Source organism: Liolophura sinensis, chromosome 1 (assembly GCF_032854445.1).
Source record: "Liolophura sinensis isolate JHLJ2023 chromosome 1, CUHK_Ljap_v2, whole genome shotgun sequence".
In the NCBI taxonomy this organism is placed as follows: Eukaryota; Metazoa; Mollusca; class Polyplacophora; order Chitonida; family Chitonidae; genus Liolophura; species Liolophura sinensis.
The window spans coordinates 83,051,010-83,072,053 of record NC_088295.1 but is presented as its reverse complement, the minus strand read 5'-3'; the positions used below and the strand labels follow the sequence as shown (position 1 = coordinate 83,072,053).

Genomic DNA, 21,044 nt, shown 5'->3' with positions numbered 1-21,044 from the left:
TACATGCACCCTAATGATTCCTTCGTCGTCATATGACTGAAAAATTGTTGAGAACGACGTTAAACCCCAAGCACTCACTCACTCTATCTGAACAAAACTCTATCAAATTTTCAGCCTTGTAATATTCTGCTCCTTTTCATTAGCGGCATGTGTGGTCTGTGTGGTAACTTCAATGGTAAGAAGGATGATGACCTCGTGGACAGATACGGAGAGGACATAGGGGAGTTGGAGCTGGGCAAGAAACAGAGATTTGCTGTATTTGGAGACACGTGGAGAGTCGTCAGTGAGGACTGGTCAGAAGGGTATGTCATACACTTTCACCAGTCTATTCAACAGATTTATTTGTGTTTCATTATTTTCTCACCAACCTCTTGTATTCCACCTATGCTTTTCTTCCTGTGACATATTTGTTTCACTGTGTTTTCATCCACCTTAGAAAGTCACTTTTGTGGGAACTTTGATTAATTTCTTATCAGAAAAAAGTAAGCGATAGCATTAAAAATATCATTTCACGGCCTTTGTGTGGCTCTGAAACAACATTTTTACGGGCCAAACATTTAGTCAAATACAGCACCTGTTGGGGGAAATAAAACAAGTTGACAGTTCATCTGCATGTCAAATCCTTTCATCTTGTGTTTTATATAAGACCACAAACAACAACCTAGCAAGTTACATTGCGTTTCCACTGACATTTTCACACTTTCTAGCTGACCCTCATTCAGTTTTTAATAGAACTGCCTGAAGGGAAATTTGACAGGCTTCCTCATTGAGGGGATCAGGGGTGCGATTACTTGTGGACTAATCACAGTGTGTGTTTGGTTGTGGACTAACCACAGTACGTGACTGGTTGTGGACTAATCACCGTGTGTGTCTGGTTGTGGACTAATCACATTACGTGATTGGTTGTGGACTAATTACAGTGTGTGTTTGGTTGTGGACTAACCACAGTACGTGACTGGTTGTGGACTAATCACCGTGTGTGTCTGGTTGTGGACTAACCACAGGACGTGATTGGTTGTGGACTAATCACCGTGTGTGTTTCGTTGTGGACTAATCCCAGTGTGCGATTGCTTGTGGACAAATTACAGTGTGTGATTGGTTGTGGACTAACCACAGAGTGTCATTGGTTGTGGACTAACCACAGTGTGTGTTTGGTTGTGGACGAACCACAGTGTGTGTTTGGTTGTGGACTAACCACAGTGTGTGGTTGGTTTTGGACTAATTACAGTTTGTGATTAGTTGTGGACTAATCACAGAGTGTGATTGGTTGTGGACTAACCACAGTTTGTGTTTGGTTGTGGACTAATCACAGTGTGTGATTGGTTGTGGACTAACCACAGTTTGTGGTTGGTTGTGGACAGTGTGTGATTGGTTGTGGACTAACCACAGTGTGTTGTTGGTTGTGGACGAATCACAATGTGTGATTGGTTGTGGACTAATCACAATGTGTGATTGGTTGTGGACTAATTACAGTGTGTGATTGGTTGTGGACTAATTACAATGTGTGATTGGTTGTGGACTAATCACAGTGTGTGATTGGTTCTGGACTAACCACATTGTGTGTTTGGTTGTGGACTAATCACAATGTGTGTTTTTTCAGGTGCAAAGCACCACAAGATAATGTCGAAGAGTGTCCAACGGAGATGGCCCGTGAACAGGTTGAATCCGACAGCATGTGCGGGATGATCAGCAATATTGACGGGCCATTTGCGGATTGTATTGGAGAAAGTAAGTTTAATGTAGTTTACTTCTCCCCCGACTGACTGGGGTCTCAGTCTTGTATTCTTTGAGTGTTAGTTTACAAAAACAGGATTGCTGAATTATTACCCATACACGTGTAACATGGTCGCAATAATACACATACACGTGTAAGGTTGTCAAAATAATACACATACGCATAAAACCTCGTTAAAGTAATACACATACACATGTGACATTGTTAAAATATTACACATATACGTGTAACATAAAGTAACTATGTTAAAATATTACACATGCAGCATTTTCAAAGTATTACGCATACATGTACAAATGTAACATGGTTAAAGGAATATGGACATACACATGTTAAATGTAGTCAAAGGTCTTCTGTATGATATCAACGTGCTTTTCTTTTCAGTAATGACGCAGGAGGATGATGGAGAGCATATCATTGATGATCTGGTTGACAACTGTTTCTATGATCTTTGTATGGACTATGAGAACAAGGAGACTGAGCTGTGCGATAGCCTGGCTGAGTTTGCCGATATCTGCCGTGGATATGGTGTTGATGTACATTTCAGGACTAAAGACTTCTGCCGTGAGTGTGTTAATGTGGATGCTAGTGTACCGATATTTGAGTTTTGTTCTTAGTGCTGATAACGCAGGATGTGGGGAAATATTGCAGTAGTAAAGAGGCCTCAGTTGTTTACACCATGGCCAGACAGGGTTCATATGTTAAGTCAGATTATTTACGTACAAGGGCCAATGTAACCTTTGTTATTCCATGGACCGTTTACATTATTCAGTCTTTGAAACTATATTTAAAGGTGATATATAAAGGTCATATACGAGCAACAGACACAATTCTGCCCCAACTATGCCCACATCTTTAATAATGAGAAATTGATCGGTGTAAACTTCCAGCACATTCTAAGGCGTGTTACCACTCACCACAGTCACGTAATTTATTGTGCGTTTAGATCAGTTAAATTATAATTAAGGTATGAAAAATAAACCTGATGACTTACAATGCGCATGAGTACTGTGGCTGGGGCGAGAGACTGTCATGATAAAGTGCTGCCGAAGTTCTGTGGCGTTTTTTCATAAAGTCTTTAATAAGAGTGCATGGCATGACTTTTGTGTAGTTCACGAAAGAAAAAATCCAAGTACACAAGGTCTATGAGGTGTTCTGGTGTCTTACGAATCCATGGCAACTTGGCCATTTTGATTTATTCTTACAGCATATTGTAACTATTCTTTATCATTATGAAGTGTTTATGCTGATATGATTATATGATGTATGCATTTATCTGTGCTGGACATGGCAGGGTGAACAAGTACAGCTGTAATCAGTTTTATATGTTGAGTAGGTTAGAGATAGTGTAATAATAATTTGTCTTGTGAAGAAGTCTTGTCAACTATATCATGTAAAACTAAATAAGTTATTTATTCATTGAAAGGGGAACAGAAAGCTAAATCATACAAAACAATTTTAAATTTATTGGAAGAGTTTGTACCTTCTGTAAAACAAGTGAACTAAATTCTTTTGTGTGTTTTTCAGCGATGGCCTGTGGTGAAAACATGGTGTATCAACCCCTGACATCAGCCTGCCCCAGGACTTGTGCTAATCCCAAGATGGACCCCAGCTCTTGTACTCTTCCAGATGTTGAGGGCTGTGTCTGTAAAAAAGGTCTTGTCCTTAGCGGAGACAAATGTGTAAAGCCTGAGCAGTGTGGCTGTATGGACATGGACAGAGGATATGTTCCAGTAAGTAAACCCTCTGGGTCATACCGTCATACATTTCGTGGATTTTGGTCGTTAAGGCATTGATCTTATGCCCAAGTAAGAAGGCTTAACTGTTAGCATGCCTTAATGGCTTATTGTTAGCATGCCAGCGTAGCGCAATTAGTCAGTAGCAAATGCAATCGGTCTTACTTGGGAAGGTCTTTCAGCAACCTGCAGATTACCATGGGTTTCCCCAACGCCCTGTCGGGTTTCCGTTCACCATAATGATGGTCGCCATCGTATAATACTCTTTTTAAAAAAATACACGACAAAATTTTTGAAGACATATTTTATTCTTGCGAGACACATTTCTCAAAATATTCGCTTTTCTTTCTTTCTTGAAAGACAAAATCCACATGGAGCACTTATTTCTTATAATGGTACATAGCTATAATTTAACCTCTTCTGATAAACTTGTGTTAATAACAGCAGAATTAGCAAACATCCGCATTGGGTATGTGCCAATTTTACATTAAATTCCCCCTTTACCCATAACTTTCTCCAATCTCTGCAGATAACCTCTCAACGCTTTTGACTCTCACCAATGATAGGCGTAATGGTTTGATAGGACACACTTTTTATCCTGGGCACTCTTTCACAAACATTCGTGAATCAATTCTGCGTAACTTTTCTCGTAAATGACGCCGCCTTATCGCATTATAACCTAGACCACGTCTTTTAACGTGTTACGAGAAATACGACTTAGGCAGTTTTGTGAAAGTGCCCTCTGTTCCATTCCATTACAAATGAGATCAGAGTCACAGTTTGGTGTTGATTTTGACTTCAGGTTGACACCAGTTTCATGTCTGATGACTGTAAGACAATCAGAACCTGTCAAATCGGTGGGAATTTCCACGAATCCCCAGGCCCCAAGTGTCACCCCAAAGCACGCTGTGCCGTCAGGAAGGGTGTTCGAGGTTGTCACTGTAAACGTGGATGGCGTAACGGAAACGGAGTCGACAGATGTGACGGTAATTTATTTTTGATCTTGTTCAAACACGTAAAGGTGTATTTTACCCGGCAACAACACACCATCCCACCCATAGACTTTATGTGATTTTAGCGAGGAAGCTGTTACACAGTTTTTTGTGTGTGGAATTCTACATTTTCTTGACAGATTTTGTAAAGTGTAATTCAGGAGCTATATGCTGAAATTTCCGAACCTGACATTTTGTCATATTCTTTATAAACAACTTTTGAGCACGTGCATCTAGTCTGACCCACTGTAATGGTTGTAAGGTAAATCTGGCCTGATCTTTTTGAGCATCTGCATCCAGCGTGACCCAATGTAATGTGTGTAATGTAAATCTGGCCTGATCTTTTTGAGCATCCGCATCCAGTCTGATCTACCTTAATGTATGTAATGTAAATCTGGTACTTAACTGAAGACTGGTATGGAATTGACACATCTGTGCAAACATGCACCTGACCACATATGTGAAATTGATGTACACTGGACTTTGTTTGTATCAGAGGAGTTGAATTTAATCTGTTTGTAAGACTTAACAGAATGTGCAAGACATTTGTGGGTCTAACCATATTGTTGTTGTTATCAGATGAGGATGAGTGTGCTCTTGGAACTCATCGCTGCGCCAAGGATGCTGTCTGTATTAACAAAGAAGGAACCTATGAGTGTGCGTGCAATGTTGGATTCGCAGGAGATGGAAAAATCTGTATTGCAAGTACGTCTCATTATCTGATGGCTGTTATGCTTGGTAGTTCAAAATTTGACTTGTGTAATTCTTCCAGCTTGAGGGATTTGACAACTTTGTAAGTTCATCTGAGCTTATGTGGAGGGACCTGTCATTGTGTTTCCCGTCCAATATCTATCGTTAATCTTTGTATCTTCTACACTTTATCCATGGAAGCATAGTAACAATACTATTACATGCGCATGAGCAAAGGGAAAGTGATGTTGATTTGTATAGGTTTTGTAAGGATTTTACAGTGCATTCATTTATATGATGTCTGTTAGTATAATTACATTGTGCAAGGTTTATAGGTGAATTCTAAAGGCTTATATCATTAAGAATATCTGAACTTTTTTTTCAGTTCCTGATTGCGCAGATGGCTCCAGGCGCAATTCGAAAGGGGAATGTGTTGGTAAGGATGAGATGTTTTCAGTGGATGTACAGTGTTTTTCATTTCTCCTATTCATTTTGCTTTAAAATATTTAATTTCTTTATGTGATATATGATCTTTTTATTTCTCGTCTTTTTTCCTGCCGTATCATCACATCTAAGTGGAAGTTTCTTGCTCACTGGCCTGAACACCAGTGAGGTAAACTTTCTTTCAACCCTGTTAATAGTATAATTGTAAGTTTACTCTTATTCTTTTGATCCGATGTGGTAATGCTGCCACACAATATTTATTGCCAAGCATGAAGTAGCTGGGTTGTATATAGCCTTACGTATCTTTGCAGATATTAATGAATGTAAGGAGATGGAGAACGCTTGTGGCCCCAACGCCCGATGTTACAACCAAGATCCAGGTTTCCAGTGTGCTTGTAAACGTGGCAAGACTGGCGACCCCTACAGTGAAGTCGGCTGCCACTGTAAGTCCAGACCCAACTCATCAATTTTGTTGTAATTTGATAACATTGGCCTCAAATAACATCTGCACGTATATAACATTGTGTGCATGTTGATGTCTGTTAACAGGCCTATGCTGCAAAATGATACCTTACATATAATAGCGAGGTATCAAGCCACAGTTTGTCTTTGTCTTACATTGTCAATGGTGAGGCATTGAATAAGAGTTTTGTCTGTTTGTTGGTCACCACATTCTATGTGAAAAGCGAGACACTGAGTCAGTCGGTCTATAGGCTACTACAATCTATGTTACTGAGACATTGAGTCAGAATGTGTCTGTCTGTAGGGCATCCTGCTATGTGAAAATTGATACTTTAAGTCTGAGTTTGTATGTTTGTTTATCACAACATCTATCTGAAAAGCGAGACATTGAGTCAGAGTTTGTCTGTTTGTTGATCACCACATCCTAAGTAAAAAGTGAGACGTTAAGTCAAAATTTGTCTATATGTTACCGTATTTATAACGGGACATCGAGCCAAGATTTGCTTTTGTGTGCGTCACTACATCCTGTCTGAAATATCTAGTCATTTGTACAGCATTAACGTTGACACAAAATTTTTGAAACTGACGCTGTTTTAGTTAATTTTTGTTTCATTCTTAATACAGATTACAGAGATACTAAAATGTGTGGACTAAAATGTATATTCAACTTAAGACTGTGGCAGGACACTAACTTAAACATCTGCCATTGAAACCTTCCGTTTTGACTTTTGACTTTATTGTAGAACTGATACAATATAAACAGAAATTAGAATAAATGTTAGAGTCAAAAAGATGTTAGAGAGAAGGCTGTGTTTTAATGTGTCTGTCCTGCTGTGTCCTAGCTGCCTGCGTGTGCAAGATTAGCGGTGACCCTCACTTTGAAACCTGTGATGGACTGGCTTATGACTTCCAGGGCCGATGTAAATATACAGCCGCCAAGTAAGTCCGTTTAGAAAATATAAATGGTTGCATTTCTCGGTTGTTATTTCCTTGTACTTATTGCAAAATATAATATGATATAGATCGTTGACAGCTACTATTCTTTGGATTGGAGTTAAAGTACGAGTTCGTCTTGATAAATAAATCTTTTGGCATAAATATATGTGTGAAGTATATGTAAGTCATACATGTATGCACATTATAATGGCGACATCAACAACAATCTCTGCCGTGGTGCATGTAGCTATAGGAATGTAGCACGAAGTGCCCTTTCTTTGCGTAATAGACCCACTGAACCCCAGAAAAATACACCGACAATTTTGATATCATGTTAAGCCTTATATAATGAGATGTGATGTCATGTTTCAAAATAAATTAATGATTTGTAACTACTGTAATTTATTTGATTTTAATTGAAGTTTCACCACAAACAAAATCTACAATATGTCACAATAAGTATATCAGTGTGGTTGAAATACTGCATATGTTTCTGTGTATGATATTTATCTGTGGCTTGTTTTTCTGTAACGTGACCGTTACTCTCACCTTTGACCTTTCTGTGTTTCTCTGCCAGGCCGTGCGGTGCAGGCGCCTCGGCATTGCCAAACTTCCAAGTGGATGTAAAGAACCAACGCTGGAGGAGATCCACCACCTCACGTGTGCAATATGTGGACGTCAAAGTCTGCAACTATGTTGTGCGACTTCATCAGGGCAACAGAATTCTGGTATGTTTAATGGGCACTTTATTGCTGCAAACAAAGAAGCAAGTTTCAGATCTCACTTGCACCCGTAACATTAAACAAATAATTTATAACAGAAGCTTTATTTTTGAAAGGGCATTAAAGGTATTACATGAAAGGTAAACATTTTATATTTTAATTTATTTGTTTTTTTTGTTTCAAAATTGAAGTTACAAATGAAAGGTATACATATGTAAATATATTTCTTTGTGCTACATAAGTGAAAGTAATGCAATATAGAGTGTATTATTAGTAAGATCAACTTATTAATATGCATGGCACAAAATTGATCTGTGTTTGTAACTTCATATTGCAAAGTCTTTATGTGTGTATTTATTTTGTGAATTGACATTTTGATCAAATCAGAAAAGTGGATGAAAATTAATTGGAATTAAGTACGTAGAAAGACTGGTTTTTGTTGCTTAGCTTTATAGTGTACGGAAGCATGCACCTCTGTTTTTGTAGTGTACGGATGCATGCACCTCTGTTCTTGGAGTGTGCTGAATGGTTGTTTATTGTTTAGCTTGGTAGTGTGGAGAAGCGTGCACCGCTGTTTTTGGAGTGTGATGACGGCCAGAACACAGTCAATGTAGAGTTGATCTATCAGAGGAGGCGACAGGCCGTTCTTCTTACCACCAACTTTGGCCTGAGCGTACAATGGGACGGTCACTGGGATGTCAGAGTCAAAGTCCCCGATATGTACGAAGGAAAGTAAGTTGTAAAATACTGCTCTGTTTTAATGTCTCTGTCTTCTGTTTTTTTACTTGCATTCTGTTAAAGACAAACAACACACTAGCATGAAGTGCATGTCAGATAAAAGACCATTAAATATTGTCTAGGAAAAGAGTTGGGTTTTATTTTTAAATGTTTTTCGACCTAGTAAAATGCATTTAAAACTTTGGATTCTACTGTGGCCTTTTCTGACCGGTTATGTCACCCCAACTTTTTGCCACTTGAAACACATATATTTCTATATTTCATCATTCAGAACGCGTCTTCATTTAAAGCTATGATTGAATTCAACAAATGGATCTTGGAACGCGCTATTTCATGCTGAAAATGTCGCTGTGACATTCTTTGATAACCTCTGGGTCCCCACAAGCCGCTATAGAATCTTTTGCTTTAAATGCATTTTAGGGTTGGAAAAATTCTAAAAAAAATGCATCAAACTATTTTCCTGGACATTGCTTAATGGAGTGTTGTCTTTGCCTTAAACTGGCAGCTTTGTGGTCATGTAAGCATGATGCTAGCAAGGCATAACTTTGTACTGTTGTTAAAGGTTTTACTGTTACATACAGTATGTTCTCAATTCCTGATACATCATACTGTCGATTACACAAAGTGGATTATGTTATTGTAGTGTATTACATATAGTTATAAGAATGGTGGATTTAAATGTGAACCTGATAGTTGTCAGGTGAAAAAAGCAGTTACCCTACATAGACAACATTATTAATTTCCTTTTATTTGTGTTCAACTCACATGGAGTTGTACATTTAACATTGCACTCAAAATTCCAGTGTATTCAGAATATATTCCATGAGTGCTTAGTGCGTGCTTAGCGTCTAACGTCGTACTTTTGCAGTCATGTGACGACGAACATATGCTGTGTTTATTTCAGGATGTGTGGTTTGTGTGGTAACTATGATGGTAAACCTGAGAACGATCCAAAAATAAAGGACGGCGGTTTAGATAAGGGAGAGATAGTCAAACGACCACACGATGACGATGAAGATGATGAAGAAGAAAAAGACCGTTCACCTGTCTTCAACAAGTTCGGAGAAAGTTGGCGTGTCGGAGACCCTGCTGATGACCAGTGAGTTGATGACATCGCGAGCATGCGTTACCTTGCTTTGGTTTCTTATATGGCTTCTAGTCTTCAATATTAAAAGAATTCTGAGATAAACAAGCATATTCGGAAATTTGATAATGGTTCTGATATGTATGTGTGTGTATATTTGCCATGACACTTTCTGTGTTTCACCTCTAGTTTAGCGTGTAAAAATGCACTTTCAGAAGCGCATAAAGGCTTCAAAAATTCTTGTAATGCTTTTGATGCCAGTATTTCTGGCCAGACGTTGATCAAACTTGAAAAACACCTCCCTCTTTAGGGTTCCTATGGTGTGGATGGGTGAATCAGAGTCAAGCTATTTAGTATGATGTGTTCACCTTGTTACAAGCAGATTCCCTAGATGTGTATGTCGTGCGAATGTTTACAGGATCATGTGATTTCATGATTCACTTGTTACTATTTACAGGTGTGAATCTGACGACACCGCTGAACCTGTGTGCACTAAAAAGAGGTTTAAGGCAGCTAAACGCATCTGTAAGGTCCTCAGTGACAAACGCGGTGAATTCAGCATGTGTGTTGAGGCTCTAGGAAAACGGGCTGCACGCGCTGTAAGTTAGACGCATATTTTGATTTTTTTTATCCCTTATAAAAAGTCGAAAGCTTTATTCTCAGATAATAAAATCATCTGGAAAGAAAGACCGGAGCTTAAAGGGATAAATGATATTATTACATAAAGGCATCTTGACAGAGCTGCTGCTGCTTAATGGGTTTATGATTAGAATATAGCGCTGAATCCGGACAACGAGAGTAGTGAATTGTCATGATCATGAAGCAGATTATGGTAGAGCTGATCAACAAATGCTTGATGTTTAATGATAACAAGCAAGTAGGGGCCAGAGTAATGGTAACAAACAAGCAGATGCCAGAAAAATGCTAACTTTTCAGCAGATGCTTGAATTCTTAATTGTAATAAGCAAGCTGATGCCTGAATTTTTTATGGTAATAAATAAGCAGATCTTGACTGCCAATTCATCCCTGTTGAGGGCGATATATACAGTATTAAATATTTATAGTCAAATATTTAAATTGCTTTTACACTGGGACTCAGCTTTGCCATTGTGTGGACATTTTAGGCGGAAAAATTGTTTATTATATGGCATTAAGCAAGAATCAGGTAAATAACTAAATATATAGAGAGCTTGTTGTTTATTGCTTGATGCTGGTTGTGTTCAGGCTGCCCGGGACTGTGCCTTTGATTACTGCATGACCCCTGATGACATTGTCCAGGAGACATTGTGTAGTGACTTTGAGGAGTATGTAGCCGCATGTGAAGATGAGCTGCAGAAATCACTGGACTTTGACTGGAGAAAAAATCATGGCTGTCGTAAGTCTGCAGCTTAAGCAATTACATAGCTCTATAATAAAATTGCATGGAAAATTTTCACCCAATATAAATCGTGCTGATAAAAGTGTTGACAAACCTCTGACATTTTATATGAATTTTTGTGATTTTCACCCACTATCCGCCCTTCTGTATTACAGTTCACACGGCAGTGCGGCTTATAGTCGGCTAATGATCCATGACATTATAGGCACATGTACTATCCATGACAATTTATTTCCTGTTAGTACCGAAAAGTTGTGTGCATACTGAAAGGCGCTGAAATCTAATCCCTTTATCTTCCACTTAGCTCTGTGATCACCTTTACAGTGAAGTAGTCAACCAATAGAGTATATATACAAGAACTTAGCTGATATACATGCACCTAAAGACATAGCACAGTTTCAGTTTTTCTTTTTGGGAAATTGCCCTTTTACAGAATGGTCACCTTTCTGACCAATAGGCGAAGGATTAATGATTGGGAGGATATGAGTGTAACCTACCTCTGTAATATGTATGCTTTGGTTTGTTTACAGCAAGCATGTGTCCCGATCCCGACATGGAATTCCAAGAAGACGTTTCTGGATGTCCCAAGACATGTGACGACCCAACGGTAAGGCGGAAACTGCTTAAAAGCATCTCTTTTATAAAAATCATTTCTTTTGAATTTAAACAACTAAATTGAATGAGAGAGTTGCAGCTTAAATGTGATTTTTACATGAGTAAGTATCTCATATTTACAATTTTTTCTTTGAAAGAATTGTTTGTGCATTAAGCTCTGGTTCTAAACCTTAAAGGTCCATTTGGTTTACGCTCCTCATAAACTCACGAGAAAGGTGTGACATGTGATAACATATTTTGATGGTATGGTATGTGATTACAGGGGACAGTAGGCTGCACCCAGCCAAAGCGCTCGGCCTGTGTCTGTAAGAACGGAATGGTACTGCTGGGAGACAAGTGTGTGGATGTCTCTTCCTGTTCCTGCGTCGACGATATGGACAACTTCCGGGCTGTAAGTGAACTGGATGAATGAATGATGGGCATTATAGGCCACATCAGCAGTATTTCAGCCATATTGTGGTGAAAATATATTAAAGTCAAGAAACACTCATGAATTTTGAAATGAGAATTGACATTCAAATTGAAAAAGTCAAAAAGACACACGGCTTTAAAACCAGTCAAGCAAAGAAAAAAGAACCATTGAAAATCGCGTTAAATGTTTTGAAACATATTAGAATATTATATATGTATGTACATGCATATACATGTCTCTATGACGTATACAATGTTTATGTATTTTAAGGTAAAATTAGATTAATAGTACTAGGTTATAAAAATTGGCTCTTATCAATTACTTTTAGTGGTGATTAACTTTATGCTATGTCTTCTTTTTGGGTGTAACATCATAACAAAAGCATACCAACATATTCCTAATTGTAACATAATGCTATTGTCAGTATAGTACTTATCTTTGTTGTTACTATTTTTCAACTTCCACTTGTTATACTTGAAACAACTATTTTGTGCAAATTAGGTGTGTTTTTAAGAATTTATTTCGAACTATGTACAAATATTAAAGTTATCTAAAGCTTTTATCTACTTTTGATATCGTCTCATATAAGCATATTGTAGTCATTTCAGGCTTTAATGACTGTTATAGGAAAATCAGGTATTAATGTCCGTTATGGGAAAATCAGGTTTCAAAGACTGATTTGGGAAAGTCAGGTGTTATTGATTGTTATGGGAAAGTAGGAGGTTAATGACTGTTATGGGAAAGTCAGGTTTCAATGACTGATGTGAGAAAGTCATATGTTAATGACTGTTATGGGACAGTCAGGTGTTAATGACTGTTATGGTCAAGTCAGGTTTCAATTAATGTTATGGTAAAATCAGGTTTCAGTGACTGTTGGCATGGTTATGGGAAAGTCAGGTTTCAATGGCTGTTATGAGAAAGTCAAGATTCAATGACTTATGGGAAAGTCAGGATTCAATGACTGTTATGGGAAAGTCAGGTTTCAGTGACTGATATGGGAAAGTCAGGTGTTAATGACTGTTATGAGAAAGTCAGGATTCAATGACTGATATGGGAAAGTCAGGTTTCAGTTACAGGTATGGAAACGTTCCTGTATACACTGTACATGTAATTGATGTATGCGGGTTGTAGGCTGGAGAGAGTTGGATCACTGCCAACTGTGAGAAGTCCTGTAGTTGCACAATAGAGGGAGAAGTGTGTGAGGCTGGACCCACCTGTGCAGGTGATAAACAGTCCTGTGGACAAGATCAGTTTGGCGTCTGGGGATGCGTCTGCCAGAAGGGCTTCGAGATGAACTCTGATGGAGAGTGTGAAAGTAAGTCTTTGTCATTCTTTTAGTTGGATTGAAAACCTGTCAGGATAAAGGTGTAAGTTGTCAAATCTGAACTGTATATATATATCTGCTTGTGTGAAAACGTGCATGTGCATGTATCTGTACACATGTGCAGGTTTTACAAGGAGAACAAACGATATACATATATGGCTATTTTACTACCAGCAACCTGAGAATGGTTGTGGATTTCCTCCTGGGGAAAACCTCTAACCGCTTTTCTCCCACGAGCACGACGAAAACACTCATGCAATAATTGTATGTAAAGACATTTTGACCCAAATTTTTATATGAATGCCCCATCCTTGCCCTTTGTTAACTGCTATCTGTCCTCTACACCACCCAGGGTTCATTTCTAATCTTTGTACTATATCTACTAATCTCCTTTTCCAGACATTGATGAATGCCACAGACACCTGGACAACTGCCATCCCAACGCTAAATGTAAAGACAAAAGCCCTGGATTTGGTGTGCAAGTGCAAGAAAGGCTACTCTGGGGACGGTGTCAAGTGCAAGCTTGGTAAGTTTGGTAACCGCGTACCTACAGTATGCATGCTGTATTTTCATATGAGGTACATCTGGTGTGAGAATTTGAGCTATCGCAGTATACTCACGTTTGGTGGTAAAAGGCCACGAAAAACACCCCGAATATCTCTGTAAACCATGCCAAGCAATCGCATAAGTCATTGCAACATATAGTAAAAAGTCACCTTGATAATTACTTTATGTAACCGCTTAGTACTTGTTGCAAAGGGTGATGTAACCATTTGCCAGATAGAGTGCTTTGTCTGTCTCTGCTTGTTCAGGGTCCTCGTTCGCTACGATAATAAAGCACTGGATCCGTGTGACTTTTTAAGCCCTTGATGTCTGGTGTTCGAATCTAGCTTTCGCTGTTTCAGTTTTTACTTTAGATCAGGCGCTTTGTCAGGTATCTAGCCATGAGGTCAGTGGTCTACACTGGGTATTCTGATTTCTCCACCCGTAAAGCTGCCCGCATTCTTCACATCGATTGAAACACCAAACAAATAATCAAAATCAAAATCATTATTTGTTAGTTGCCTCTTTGGTTTGTCTCTGTTGGAAAGAATCGATTTAAAATATTATCTTTGTCTTGTTGTCTTGTATTATATATAAGAACCTGTCTAAGAGTTTATCTTTGTTGGGCTGCAAGCCTTTCATGAAACATTGTATGGACACATGCCGAATAGTTTACATTCTCAGCTTTAAAGTAATAGTAACTTCTACATTACCAATGTTTGTTAGAGCTATAGTGATGAAGCATGAAACTATAACAGAAACATGTGGTAGTTTTGGTTGGGTGAATTATGTGTGCAAAATTGTTGTTCATAAACACTAGACCAACAGCAATGTTCTGTTTTTGTTACAGATAAGCCGGATCCAGTGTGTGTAGAGAATGATAAGACCTACAAGGTTAATGATGTGTTTAACCGTAGCCCTTGTGAAGAGTGTCAATGTCTGCCTTCCAACGGTGATCCTGAAGTGGTCTGCACGGAAATGACATGTCCTGCCCTATCGCGCTTCTGTCTGGAAGACCGTGTCCCGGAGAACAAGTGTTGTCGTGAATGTGTCAGAGGTCAGTTTAATAGTACAACTTTCTGTGAAGACGTAACACACACACACAAAAAATAAAGGTGGCCTTACTATTAATTTCTATGATGTTCCGATGGGTATACAGAATGTTAAATGATTTTTTTGTATTTTTTACGCCTAGAAAATCATTGTAAGTGATATGTACATGATTTTCAAGAACTTGTTTCATCTGGAAATCTTCAGCACAAATGAAGATTTAGAAAACAAACTGTCCTTTTGCTTTCTGATATTTGGCTGAAATATTGCCAATGCATTCATACCATATACATATTTATGTATTCTGAAGAATCCATATTAGTTTAGTTCAAACTCCTGTAACCTCAGGTAGGGAATTTGCATATTCCGTCATTTACTATTCTTGGCGGCAATAATCAGTAGGACTGCTCACATATGTACTTGTAGCTGATTTTACATGAAGCTAACCGTATTAAATCTGCTGTGATAGTGAAAAATGGTGTCATACGCTGGAAAGTTAGACAGATACCTCTCAAAGGCTAGTGGTTTTACTCTGTGCACTTTGTTTCCTCCAGTCATCAAACTGACTACTGTTTGAAGTTGAAAGTGAAACATTCTTGAGTATGGCCAGTCGCTTCGTTAAATAAGTCAAGCAGTCATTCTGCATGCATATCAGAAAATGTCCTGTGAGACAAAATTTTAATTTGTTCTTAAATAATTTTGCATAAAGATTGAGATGTTTGTGTATGTGTTCACGTGTGTGTTTTGTGGTTTACAGAGGGCTGTGTGGATATGAACGGAGTAGAGGTGAAGATCGCCGAGCAGTTTTTCCCAACTGATGTTTGTCACACACAGATCTGCGGGGAAGACAGGATACATGAAGTCAAGTGCATGGAACTGCCACCACTCTGTGACGTTGTTATCACCCCTGAGGGCGAATGCTGCTCCATCTGTGATGACGGTAAGGCTATAACAAAGCTATTCAGTGTCTAGATCAAGGCAGGGAACGCCTTGCCACTTGTCCCCTCTATCTATACCTTGGGAATCTCCTCTGTTGCCATGAAACCACAAAGTAGAGGCATGCATCAAATGTATGAGTAAACAGAGCACATATACACAAATTATCAACAGGCGTTCAACAAAGTTAATATCATTCAAGGGAGCAACTTGTGTATTTGTCAAACAGCAGACAGAAATACGCAGCCATTTTGCTTCAATGTTGCCGAGTAGAATCCAAAACAGCTTAATTTTGTAATTAAACAATTGTTCATGAGAAGAATCAAAGAAACAATAATTATGCAGCCGCTATTTTGGAAATTTCCTAAAAATGATCACATTATTAAATTTAACAAATGTAAATAGAATTAAACTTTTTGTTCACATTAAATAAGAAACACCTTGAAGTTCTCTTCCGAACAGCTGTTTTGCACATTGTATTTCATACATTTGTTACATTACAAAAATGCAGGAAAAATCAAGATGGTCTTCGTTACCAAGGTAACTTTCGATGAGAAACAGCAGTGTTGGTCAGGTTTATGTCATACCACAACCTTAAAGCGATCCACACTTCATTGAAGGCCGCAAGTCTTCCACCATTATGGCAACTCTACGTCAAATTTGGAAAGTTTGTCAGAACTTCCCGGTGGTCGGTAGTTTATCCCGGACACTTCTGTTTCCTCCAACAATAAAAAATGCCTTGTGTATGACAATGAAAATAGTAATGAATAGTGCTCAACATTCTATGGGGACCACATTATCCGACAGGGCAAGCACGCCTGCGTGTGCGGGGCGCGATGGCTTAGGAGCACGAATGCGGTCACCATGAGTCCAGCTGATGAGCGGTCTTTGTGACCGAGGGGGTTAGCACGCCTTCACGGCACAATGAACGAGGAGCTTCTCACCGATGCGGTCTCTGTGAGTTCAAAGTGCAGCTTATGCTGGCTTCCTCTCCGGCCGTAAGTGGGAAGATCTCACAGCAAAATGCGGGTGGTCGTGGGTTTCGCCCGGGTTCTGCCGGGTTTCCGCCCACCATAATGCTGACTGCCGTCGTATAAGTAAAATAGTACGGCGTGTAACACCAATCAAATAAATAAATTCAGCTCAGGCTGGCTTCCTCTCCCTCCGAAGTTGTGAAGGTCTGCAAGTAGCCTGCGTATGGTCGTGAACCCCCTACCTCCTCTGCTGAGCCCTGCCTGGGTTCCTTCGATCATAATGCTGGCCCCTGTGGAATAAGTTAAATATTCTTGAGTACGGCGCAAAATATCAATCAGATGAATAAATAAATAAATAAATAAATAAATGAATAAATAAATAAATAAATAAATAAATAAATATTCAATGAAATTGAATGGCTGTTTAATGCTGGCGGAAGCCGTATAAGTGAAATATTCTGGAATGTGTTGTACAACACCAATCAAATAAATAAATGAATAAATAAATAAATATAAATTTAGCCCCTCCATGAAATTGGGGCTTTCAAATCAGTGGAGTCGTCTGGTGAAATGGTATTTGGATCCCATGCAAGAGGTACATTATGTTCAAATTCTGTATGAAATGTTTTCTTGCCCTTTCAGCTGCCCCACCACCTCCGCCATCTGGTTGTCCAGGTAAGACTTCGTAAATCACTAACGTTAAGCTACAACTGAGTAGTTAGCCGGTACAACTTCGTACGCCTGTGTTAGCGCAATGTGTTAAAAACGAATACATGAAACTGTACAAACGAAAACTGCCTCAACTAAGGCATGAGTTGTTACAGGGAAGACGTGAAAAATAAAATATAAAAACTTAGCAGAAAGAGCATGGATAACTGTATCTGAAAATGCCTTTACTTATGTCAATGAATTAACCGCAGTGAATGTTTAAACTGTATAAAGGTGAGATTGTTGGCCTGTGACTGTTATGTATGTGGTCATGGATTATCTCTGGACCCTAAAGTAGGTATTCAGTGTTAGATTCACTCTACCGCTCCACCTGAGTATGTATTACCTGTATCCACTTGTGTCCCTCACATGAAGTTCACTCACATGAAGGCACGCATAAGTAAAATTCACAAGAACTTTATTCATACCTGAATGTAAAGGTGTAAACAAACAGTTAAATCCACCCTGATATCCTTATGATCCGTAAAGCCCATCTTACAATCCAAACATTATATTCTATGAAAAACAATCTAAATTAATAGTTAAAGGCATGTTCAGATGCAGTTTCCAGAGGTCTTCATCTTGATTTTACATGATATTTCCTTCGTCTCATTTCTGATAGTGTTAGTATGATGTAAATTTGTGTTTGTGGCAAATTTGTATATGCTATGTACGTTTGTGTGTGTATATAGTGCACGTATGTACATTCTGTGTGATAAACATGTGTATACGAGGTCATATACACATATAACGGCTGTGTGTCATTGTAGCTTCCGAGAGCAACACTGTGACTCGAGAACTTTTCACCAACGTGGTTGCTGTGAGTTCAAGTCCAGCTCATGCTTGCGTCCTGTGTGAGCGTTCGTAGGTTCCCCAGGACTCTGCCAAGTTTCCTCCTACAATAGTGTTGGCCACTGTCGTACAAAAAAATTCTTCTTGACTACGGCGTAAACATCAATCAAAATAAATAAAAACTTTTTATACCTTCCAGCTCTGGACTGTCCGCTGACAATGGGATGGGAGCTAAGAGAGCTGCCTGTCAAGCCAGACACCAGACTTCACATCTTGCGCGATATGACCTTTGACTGCCCTGGTATTATAACCAAAATTGAGTACTACAGATCAGAGCCTGAGGGTGTGGCTTATTTTGGTGTTCTGCGACCCGTGGGTGACAAACTGCGCGTGGTTGGCCGTGTCACCTTGGAGGAAGATGACGTAGGTGCATGTGGAGTGGAGCTGGATATAACAGAATACGTGGCTGTGAAGCGTGGAGATATCGTGGCCATTTGGTACCCCAGCGACACCCCCAAAGGCGTTATCTCTCTGGCAGATGACTCCAAGGACGTTTACAGGTGCTTCGGTGCTGATGAAGAGAATTGTATTCCTGGCGGTCTGTTTGCCTACACCACTGATGCTGAACTGTACGACCTCGATATTGACAATGAGCTCGAGGTGGGCCTTGCCACTGCACGCCGCGTCTTTCCCATCCTCATCCACATCGACTCTGACAGGATGAAGCTCAGTGGTACGTACCACCTGCTAAACCTTTACGTGGGAAGGCCTATTCTAGTTTTGGATTTCCGTGGGCCTTGCCTGGTTTCCTCCCACCATAATACTGGCCACGTACAAGTGAAATATGTTTGACTACGGCATAAACACTAATGAAATAACTAACTAACTAAATAAATAAATAGAAGTCATACTTTGCTTAGAACAGTTTACTTTATAATCTCCAAAATGTCCAGAAATCATCATATTTTGTTGGCCTTCCTCGGGTAAATCTTCCTGCTTGTATAAGAACACAACAAGTAATTGTTCTTTTCTACTTTAACCACATCCGTAGCAGGATTTTGGACTATGACTTTCAAATCAATTTTTCCCATCCACACTATATCTGCCACTCATTCCATTCGAAACTCTACAGTATGACTGGTGTTAATATACATGAAGCTAGGGTTAAGTCTGTTGTATTACCTTTGCAATGCTGTACATATTTGTTGATGTTGTAGATGAGGTGAAGTTGACCGAAGAGAAGAAACCATTTGTATGCTCGTCCCGCGGATTCCGCTACAAGGAATGTGAGCTCAATGGATACCCCATGGAGATAAAGTTAGTTCGACAAATCTCTCGATCTGACTGTGTGGAGGGTGTATCATACGGCACAAAACAAACCAAGATCTGGGTAGACAAAGGTTGCAGGGCCAAATTTAAAGTCAAGTTCTGCAGAGGTAGGATCCATTTTCTGTCTTCATACCAAATCTAATGCATGTGCACCTATGCGTTTTAATTTCATAAGAAAAAAGTTTCGTACATTTAGATATTTAAAAATTGTTACGATTCACTGGATATCAGTATAGAGACATAAGTTGCATATAATAAAGGCCATTGTGAGGTAATCATGTGTTAGAGAGAGAAGAGAGAAACTAGTACAGATAAAGGGCTTTAGTAACTTCTAGTTTTTGCTATGCTGTTCAACTCAAGTATATTTGGCACATTGAGCATAATCTGTCTGCTTGCAGTTCACTTTCAGTTTGTGGAATTCCAACATTCTTGTTATCCTTTCAGTATCAAGCACCTGCGCTGAGGGCTATAAATTCAACCCCAAGAAGGGAAAGTGTGTTGGTAAGTTGAATTGAGGTGCATTCATTGACTACTTCAGAATGTTTATAGTTTCATTTAGTTGAGAACTTATAGCTTCAGGTTTTTGTACCATTAAAAAATGACAATAACTGACAATAACTTTACATTGCTTAATACACTGTCGTGGTTATATGCTTGTACCCACTCCCCAGTTCCATTTTGAATTGTGAAACCTGTGAACCATCCGTATGCAATCTGCATCGCCTTGAATGTGTCCCTCCTGAAATAACCCACAACTCAACCTAACCCCTGTGAAACAGTCAGCTCTACCTGTGTATTTGTTACCTGTATCCACCTGTGTCCCTCCTGAGTTAAGTGTCCACAGCCCAACAACTCCACCTGTGTATGTGTTACCTGTCTACCCCCAGCAGTTCCACCTGTGTATGTGTTACCTCTGGCCACCTCTTTCCCTCCTGAGTTAAGTGTCCACAGTTCAACAGCTTCACCTGTGAACGTGTTACCTGTATCCACCAGTGTCCCTCCTGAGTTAAGTGTCTACACCCCAACAACTCCACCTGTATACGTGTTACCTGTATCCACCTGTGTCCTCTTCAGTCCACAGTCCAACAACTCCACCTGTGTATATGTTACCTGTATCCACCTGTCTACCTCGAGCAGTTCCACCTGTGTATGTGTTACCTGTGGCCACCTGTTTCCCTCCTGAGTTAAGTGTCCACACCCCAACACTTTTACCTGTGTCCCACTTGAGTGAAGTGTCCACATCCCAACCGCCCCACCTGAGTTTAACATCTGCTCGTTTACTTTTCAGATGTCAATGAATGTAAGAAGAGAAATACTTGTCCAAGGGGCACCAAATGTCAGAACATCGAGGGCAGTTATAGATGTGAGTGGGAAAGCCAGTTGAGAAGTGTGCTTTGTCTTACTAATAATTGTCTGTGTATTAATGGATGATTCTAAGAATTCT

The 21,044-nt window shown here is 39.3% G+C and overlaps 1 protein-coding gene across 2 annotated transcripts in view; it reads left to right on the top strand.

Annotated features, from left to right (window-relative positions):
- The window catches only part of LOC135461826 (IgGFc-binding protein-like), a 60,654-nt gene extending 45,859 nt beyond the window's left edge, over positions 1-14,795 (top strand). For both annotated transcript variants that reach the window (XM_064739075.1, XM_064739074.1), the window contains 19 exons: positions 144-302; positions 1,601-1,728; positions 2,120-2,299; positions 3,263-3,468; positions 4,274-4,457; positions 5,043-5,168; positions 5,539-5,589; positions 5,909-6,040; positions 6,902-6,998; positions 7,573-7,723; positions 8,262-8,449; positions 9,360-9,554; positions 9,997-10,138; positions 10,764-10,914; positions 11,448-11,524; positions 11,795-11,923; positions 13,076-13,259; positions 13,668-13,794; positions 14,662-14,795. In XM_064739075.1, the coding sequence (XP_064595145.1) occupies positions 144-302; positions 1,601-1,728; positions 2,120-2,299; positions 3,263-3,468; positions 4,274-4,457; positions 5,043-5,168; positions 5,539-5,589; positions 5,909-6,040; positions 6,902-6,998; positions 7,573-7,723; positions 8,262-8,449; positions 9,360-9,554; positions 9,997-10,138; positions 10,764-10,914; positions 11,448-11,524; positions 11,795-11,923; positions 13,076-13,259; positions 13,668-13,794; position 14,662 (2,608 nt within the window). In that variant the 3' untranslated portion in view covers positions 14,663-14,795. The remainder of the gene's footprint in view (positions 1-143; positions 303-1,600; positions 1,729-2,119; positions 2,300-3,262; positions 3,469-4,273; positions 4,458-5,042; positions 5,169-5,538; positions 5,590-5,908; positions 6,041-6,901; positions 6,999-7,572; positions 7,724-8,261; positions 8,450-9,359; positions 9,555-9,996; positions 10,139-10,763; positions 10,915-11,447; positions 11,525-11,794; positions 11,924-13,075; positions 13,260-13,667; positions 13,795-14,661) is intronic.
- The last annotated feature ends 6,249 nt before the right edge of the window (positions 14,796-21,044 follow it).